The sequence below is a fragment of the Opisthorchis viverrini genome (assembly GCF_000715545.1).
Source record: "Opisthorchis viverrini unplaced genomic scaffold opera_v5_1, whole genome shotgun sequence".
Taxonomy (NCBI): domain Eukaryota; kingdom Metazoa; phylum Platyhelminthes; class Trematoda; order Opisthorchiida; family Opisthorchiidae; genus Opisthorchis; species Opisthorchis viverrini.
In genome coordinates, this window is record NW_008751657.1 from 8,725,651 (window position 1) to 8,733,881 (window position 8,231).

General features: G+C 43.0%; 1 protein-coding gene across 1 annotated transcript; it reads left to right on the forward strand.

Annotated features, from left to right (window-relative positions):
* Positions 1–3,566: 3,566 nt before the first annotated feature.
* Positions 3,567–7,918, forward strand: T265_00150 (hypothetical protein; the record flags this gene model as incomplete). Its single annotated transcript, XM_009163807.1, has 2 exons — positions 3,567–4,316; positions 7,020–7,918. 2 exons carry the CDS (start codon positions 3,686–3,688, stop codon positions 7,721–7,723), a joined length of 1,335 nt encoding a protein of 444 aa, XP_009162071.1.
* Positions 7,919–8,231: the final 313 nt, after the last annotated feature.

An 8,231-nucleotide genomic window follows, 5' to 3' on the forward strand; every position in this document is an offset into this window, starting at 1 on the left:
TTTCGATAGTTTTCTGGGAGCACGGAAGAAGAAGTGATCTCGTTCATCTCCCTTGTTCACAACTGTGAACCATTACCATCCTTTAAGTTCACTACTTGCACAAGTCAAGGTGCGCCGGCTGAAGTTTGTCCTACCCATGACTTGTGCGTAAACACTAGCTTCGCAGACAGAGATTGGTAGGGGGAATTCACCCAGTAGATAGCACTCAAGGAGGCGCAAACGGATGAAAATCACCCGGGATGCAGATCCAATGGGAGTGTACACGTACGATGAGTGACAATTTCAGTTGAGGAAGAGTCGATCCTATGAGTGTGTATGCTACGGTTGTTTCAAATACTACTCTTTTGGGCCGTTTATCGTTTTAAATTTCTCTTGCGTTTATGCCAGGTAGTATAACAGTATAAGAGACTCCTTTTGACAACAGAACTATGGGACAGTCCCTTGTGAGTAGTTGGGTAAATGGACTGTAAATGGCTGTAAATGGACTCGTGCCAGCATCTACGTAGAAGATTAGAAACAGCTGCGACCAAATTTAGCCTATGAATCCATAGTTTGTGTAACTTCATTGTACCAGTGCATGACACCTCCAACCACATTCTTCACCCTCTTTCCTATACCCCTTACTCAGCCTTTCATCCGAGCCCACACAGTTATGTGTTCTGTCGTGCGCTTTCTCGGGTCAGTTCTGTGGTGGTTGACGGGCCATCCGTTGGTGATAGTCAGTCGCGGTAAGTTGCGCTTTGATATTAGGGCTCCCACTGAGGTCAGGTTGGATGCGTGTTCGACTGTATACGAGTCCACTTCGTTTTCCTAACTTTCAGTGCAACAGGTTTCTATTGTCAGTCCAAGTCCGTGAAACAACATTACTGATGACAGACAGTTTTGATCAAAGACTCAATGGCTCTTACTCGATTTCACTTTCTTTTCCTGCTCTCCGAATACATCCCTTTTTCCATCAGAAACTTTCTTCGTGAGAATTTGCCTCTCTATCATTTGTTGTTTCCTTCGGGTGATTAGCAATTTCTACAATGCGGTTGCACTCAACGCGCTTACTAGTAGAGCATACGCAAACAGCCGAAATAGCAGTTTCCGTATGTGGAGTGCGTTCCAACTATGCAATGCCCCTTTTCAATAAATGACTTATTTGTTCCGTGGAGGTATTTTGTATCACCGGGGGGTTAATCTGGTACATGTAAATTGATTAAGGCCGTATTTGAAACCATAAATACGTGTGGTGTAGATTCACATACCGTTTTTGGCTTTTGTTCATACACCCACATATTCACCCAAAAATCGGAACGTAGGTATCGTCAAAGGAAACTCATCATTTCAAACAAGACAACATTGGCGTAGGGTATGATGTGGGGCGCTACCTTGAGGTTGATTAATAGTATGCTATTGGGTGATATCTATAGTTATGTTGTGACTGTATTTCACTACTCTATTACCATTTACAGAACCGTGTCGCTCACCTTGGAACCTGGAGAGCAACATTTGCTTCCGTATAGTGCAATCAAACAACACGTGGAAAGCGGGAATGTGATTTTGATCTGAGCTGTTTGCATCCGTTACATTCAAGCACTCTACAACTTCTCCAGAACACCCTACCTATTTTTGTACCAATGTCAGTTTGCATAATGAAAGTCGTTTTTATTCTACCATACTTTGGTTTATCGTTGAACAGGATAGCGAATTTTTCGAATCTTTCTCACGGGAAATTTTTTCATCAACCTACGAGTCATTCACAGTGTTTTAAGGAGTCGTGCACTTGAAAGTACGGTAGAAAACCGCGTACCTACTCAGCGGTCCCCTTCTGTACACATTCTGTAGGATGTTCACCCACTGAAGAGCATCACCTGGGTTATTTCAAATACGTTTATTCTCGAAGGCAACACCTATCTTTACGTCATGCCAAGACTGACGTGACACCGGGACAGCGTTCCTTCAAATATCTCCTGGAGGTACCACTTCTTTTTTGGTCGGTATTCTCTGGTAGGCCGACCAGTTATTTCTGACGATTAACTTCGACAAGGACGCCTCGTGAACGTATCTGAACTGCACCTCTACGGTATGGGGTGAGACTTCACCTTTGTGGCCTTTTAGTCGCTATTATTGATGATGAACATTCTTGATAGGACGTAAAGTTAAGGAAAAAGGCTATTTTAGAGGGATCCACGTCCCTTAATCGAGCAATCGTACATTGACATGCTAGGACTTGAGAATAAAAAAAATGTAGGAACCTTGTCGCTTAAAATCGTCTTAATCAATTAACGGTACAGTTTTCTCATCTTCCAACGCTGATTTTGAATACTTTCTAAATCATTTCTGATGACAGCCGCACAAGCTAGTGTATGCGATATATTTGTTCCACTGTGAGACGCATTTGAAAATACTGGTTTATTTGAGGCTTAAAAATCAACAGTTTTGTGGACCGTGTTGCAGTGGTGAATTCTCACCGTCCATATCGGACTGTCTACCTGGATGAACGCATTAACTCCTATTAGCAGACCATATTTCCATCGTCCATAAAAATTCACCTATAAACAGTTAACCACGGACCGGGAGGTCCATGGTTCGCATCCGACCACTGACTCTAAACTTTCCATGTCTAGGCTTGGGCGACCTGGCATTATCCCAGCCCTCGTGCTTCCTCCGGGCGGCATGTCAGCTAGGCGCCGGAAGCGTGTTGCAGATGAACGGATTCACCAATTTATGTTGACGGAACAGCAGTCATCAGCGGCCTGTTGGTAACCCTTCTCAACTCCATTAGGCAGCTGCGAATGCCTCGGATCAGTCGCGGCCTATACCCAACAACGAGATTTGCATACACCCCTGTATGGATTATGATTATCCTAAATATCGCAGCTGATATGTGAATGTACTTATTCACTTCACCGTATCTGGTCACCACAGCGGACAAACATTTTACCATCCAGATACTCCCTCAGAGTGCACTAGATGGAGGCATCCCACGACACAGTATGTTCTGTGAATAACGGACCGATTGCCCCTTCGCTCAGCGTGGTCTATCACCTCACATTTGTAAACCGAATAAATAGTTGCGAAAGAGATTTGGAAAGGAGGTAGAAGCACAAAAGCGATATCCAGTATTGGACAACCCTCGGTACCTTGCACGCTCACCTGACCATTGCATACGTTTATGTACTGATCTGATACTGTGGAATGTTTCAATAATTTACACGTACTACTCACTTTCATCGGTGGTGTGCATGATTACACAGATATAGAACAGTTCTTTTACATCTCGTTTTTGTGATCAAAGCCGGCAATGACAGATACTGACCAATTGACTGAGTGATGAAGCTCATGTCTCATCCGAAAGCAACGAAACAACACAGAACCCCTTTCCTCACGCGATTGTCACCTTGTTCATACGGCGGTATAATTCATCGCTGACTAGAATTATCTACATAAGATGTGACTATAGGAAATAGCTACTCTGAAGTATCCGGAAAGCTTTCTAAAAATATATAGGCTTATCGCCATAAAATTCAGTTCAGACTATAGGTCTACAGCACCCCTTGGCCAGTATGGCATTTCGTTTGTATTGATCGACTGAGGGAAGAAATCAATAGCTTCGTGACATTTGAATAACCGCTGAAGACTGACTCCTGGATTGCGCAGATTATTTGGTCACCAAGTGAAGTGATTTTCGCCTTTCGGAATGCTCGATGAAAGTGGTGAGAATGGCATTGTTGAACCGGAACATAAAAAAGTACTTGATGAACCACTGTCCAAAACGTCAGGTGACAGCAACCCAAAGTCTCCAAACATGTCGGCCAGTACTCAGTCATCTTGCGAAGTACCTCCAACCACTCCTGAAACTCCAAAGGAAGATGACCCTGCGTCCAATATCGGTAGCACAGTACCATCAGCTGAAAACTATCAGAGAGTAACTTCTTTTGAACCAGGGGACAGCGAAGTGTTCACAGAGAAGCAACGTGAAAAAAGTCCAACACGTTATTCTCACCTATCAGCCGCAAGAAGCCCAACCACCTGGCCAGATCGACAATACGGTATGTCAAGATCAATACCCTTTCGTCCAGCTTTCGTTTATTGCGGACCAGGAACAAAGCGAATCCCGGGAGTTTCAGCACAGGCTTGCACTAAAAGTGCGAAAGAAATATCGAACTCACAGCCTTCCGTTTTGCCCAACTCTATCTCATCTACACTTCGTAGAGCGAGTCATACTCGAAATACTGCACGATCGACCTTGCTTGCTCACAGCAAGTCACCGAATTGGCTTTTAGGCGTCACAGAACAGCCTGGTGTCACAATAACCGGTGCACACCAAAGTGAGTCATCATTATTTTAACTGTGCTAACTATAAATAAAACCTTTCATACAAATGAGTTGGCTAACGTTTAGTCTACGTCTCCCAGTTTTTCTTTCAAAAGCACCGAAACCAGTTTACAGTCTACCGTCTACGATTGATAGCAGCTGCCGCTCTTGCTGAAGCAATAGTCCTTGTCAGCTTCATCACTTCTTCGAATATCAGACTTAGGCAGTGGTCAGGGAATACGATCATTCTGAGCGTAGTCAAAGTGAGTGCGACCTTTAGACCATCTTGTTTGCTTATTACTCCTTATTTGTATCAAAGTTCTTCCCAGAAGCTGGCTTCACAAGAAGCCCAGCAGTGATCGGAAACTGTTTTATGTGTAAGGTTATGACTGGCTCTCCCGTTTACGACTCTACCCCATTTTTGTTTTTACAAAGGTCAGCAACCTTATGGTTTCGGGGAATCGTGGCAAAGGTATCTGTTCAGCATCCTCACAATAATTATTTTATGAAAACGAAATAAATTAGCCTAATTAGCGTGTTATGTAAAAACATTGCCCAAGCAGTTGATCAGGCTTGTTGACACTAATCTATGCAATGCTGTTGAGGTGGGAGCATACTTTACCGCAACTGGGATGACTTGACTTGTAAGAGAGTTACTTTCTTTTATTTTGAGACCCTTTTGGTGTAGTGTAACCGTGACTGAGGAGTGGGATGACAGGCATTCACAGTTCATTTCCAGACGGTTTCCAGCACTGAATACTACCGCTTAAGCACCAACCGTTTCTAACGCTGAAGACTGGCCAGCCAGACATTCAATGAGTCGCTTGGTATAGAGGACAGGAAGTTCCACAACTTGAAAAGAAATGTTACTTAAGTTGAGCATAGACCAGAATTTTTGGCATAGGAAATATATCCTTAGCGAACTACACATATATGTGACCAATTCGGTTCTCACGGGAGACCCAACTGAATCTCTTGTTTGTGATGTTGCTATTCAATTGAATGTGCTATGCCAGGCTGCGTCAAGTTTGAGTTCGTGCGATACGCCGTATCGCAATACATTTTATAGACGTAACATACTACTTATAAGGGTGCTTTTTAAGAGAGTTCCGAAACCTTATGAGTGGTGTATCGTGTCTGTATGAAACGCACCCTTATAAAATTAGCTATTGAGCAATTTATTACTTGCAGAACCTTTCATCGGATCTCGTGTACGTTTCCGATGGCGTCCTTTTCAGGAGTGCTCTGTGGATATCACCGTTCTATTCAATCCACCTGGTTTTATGGGTGAATATGATGAACATAGTTCAAATTGCGGAGTGCACAGATAGATTATTTTCGGTTATTTATTGGTAAAATAAATCAGAAAATAGAAACAACTGCTGATTGGCACACCTGTCCAAATAACGCGCCTAAAGTCGTACAAGCATCCAAACTGTAGTTTCAGGGCATAGCTTCCTTCTCCCATATGTCCTATGAAAATTCTACCGTCACTCCTTGATTCACACGTCAATGATATTACAGACCGTGCCTAATGAACAGCTGTCCATCCTTATCTCCCCAGATCATCGGCGAAAGAAACTGGCAGCTATGACTCTTGTACAACTTTTTTTCGCATTTTGAAACGGATGATGAATAAGTTGATAAGGTTCAAAGGTTGTCACTCAATCGTACCAGAGAAATAATCTTCTATTGGGTTGCCCAGCTGCGGTATATCTCATGCATCTAGCTCATTCTACATAAAAGGTAGGATATTTTTAAACAGTATGATAAAAGGTATTCAGAAAAATGAGGCAGATTTTGTGTCGTTGCGTAAATCACAAGGTAAACTATTTGGGTGAACAGCAAAAAACTGTTTGGAAATCAGGTATTTAAGTAGTATTCAGATAAATGAGGACTGGGAGGTGGCAGTTTTCCTCTGAAATTCAGTTTATTTACTCTTGGCGTCTTGCGACTCTCACGGGATGTATGGCTGTACGTGTGATTCACCCCTCGCATTAATTAAAAAAACATCGAAGTACATTTAATTTCACGAAAAAGCACCGGTTATGACAGCTCCGACGGAGATTGTCTTCTTGCATTGCCATTTTTTGTGCGTTTCCAGATTCATTGGACTTTATGGTAATCGCGAAAGTTCTCCCAGTAATCTACTCAAGTATAGGCAAATATGAAACTTATTCTTTTCTTCTTGTGTGAATACATTGTTAGTCATCATCAGCAGCATGATATCATTGTCCAACACTGATGCTTCACTACCGTGCAACCAAGATATACTTGAAGAAGAGAATAAAATCGGACGGGGAAACCACTCTATTCTATCCTACGACGGTCATTCTGTGTGCCTTCACCTACAGACGCTCACTCGAATGTTCTTGGATAAAAATTGACAACAAGAACTCCATTGATATCGAGTACCAGCTATATGCTGCGGCTTATCCAACCGGGTACATTGGGAAGGTGTGTCACAACGACAGAACCCAGACTTTTCGTAAACTCTTTCATGCCCCTCTGTTAGGTCAAAGTTGGGTACTCCTTTGCTTCCGCCTTTAAAATGGGCACAGGAACCCGATGGTTCGGTGTGCGCAATACATGGGCTAACCAAGCAGGTTTTGGTGCTGAACATGCTCGCCGATTGTCAAGTGTTTCGTTTCCGTTACAGATAAATGGAACAGATTAGTAATTTACATCAAAGCGTTATTTTCTCTGCATATCTATAGGTGTCAGTTTGTCCACAGCGCCAATCCAACCTTTGGGTGACGCATCGCGAAGGATTTCTCCAACAAGTAGGCCGGTCAACTCCGTAGTGGATCGTAGTTCCCACGCAGGACAACAGAGTAAAACCTTCAAATCCACGGTGACGGAGAATTCTTGCTACACAAGTGTATGGCGCGGACCAGAATTCGTCACAGAACGGTTGGCTCGATGGAGTCTCCCTGCAGATATGCTTGACAATGTCCCGTTTTCAAACGACGTGTTTTTATCTGGCATTATTTTACAACCTGGAACCTATTTGCGTGCAAAAAACAATATTGGAAAACCAGTGCTCATCGAACCAGACGCCGTTTTTGGTGTTATACGTGTTCACAACTACACCTTTGAGAAATCCGTAACTGTACGGGCCACTTGTGACAGGTGGTTGACGTATGTTGACCAACCAGCCAAATATGTCACCTCGCATGATACATCTTCATCCGTTAAAAGCAAACTTGATACCTTTGCATTTCGTTTCTCGCTCCCGGATTCCTCTGAGGAGTTTGAATTTGCTATTCACTATCGGTGGTTGACACCATCCGGCGGTGGATCTGCATGGGATAACAATGGTGGCCGCAACTACATCATCCATCGCAAGCGTACTGAAATGAACAAGCCTAAAGTTGAAATCACTGAGATCTTGGACGGTGTTCTTGGAGTGAGTCCGTGAGGACGGTTTTTAACCCGCTTTTAGTTATTTAGTTGAGAAGCCACTAGTTCATTATCGGGAACATATACATCCACAACCATTTTCACTTTTCTTTCCTTTGTGTGGAGATATGAAATTGGTGTACCTCATTTCTGAAGCTTGAATAACTTCATGTTTTTTCCGTGAAGTCTGAACATTTGGCCTTTATTCTTGAACAGGTATGGAAGCTTATGGTTGCCCTTCAGTCGATTGCAAATCATTTTTATCACACACTACTGGTTGGTGCCAGTAGCCTAACCAGCCTGTAGCGTAGGGTATACGTTGGAGAAAGCAGCCATACTTACACTTTTGCTGCGCACAAATGGGGGCCCTAAGGATGTTGCAGACGAAGATGTACAGTAAAAAAAATTGCACAAAATTTCAAGCCTATGTTTCAGCGCTTCTAATCAACTGGATCCAAGCCATAATTTCACGAATTTCGTTAATCAAAAGTTCAGATGTTGCAGAGAAGATGTACAGTAAAAAAAAT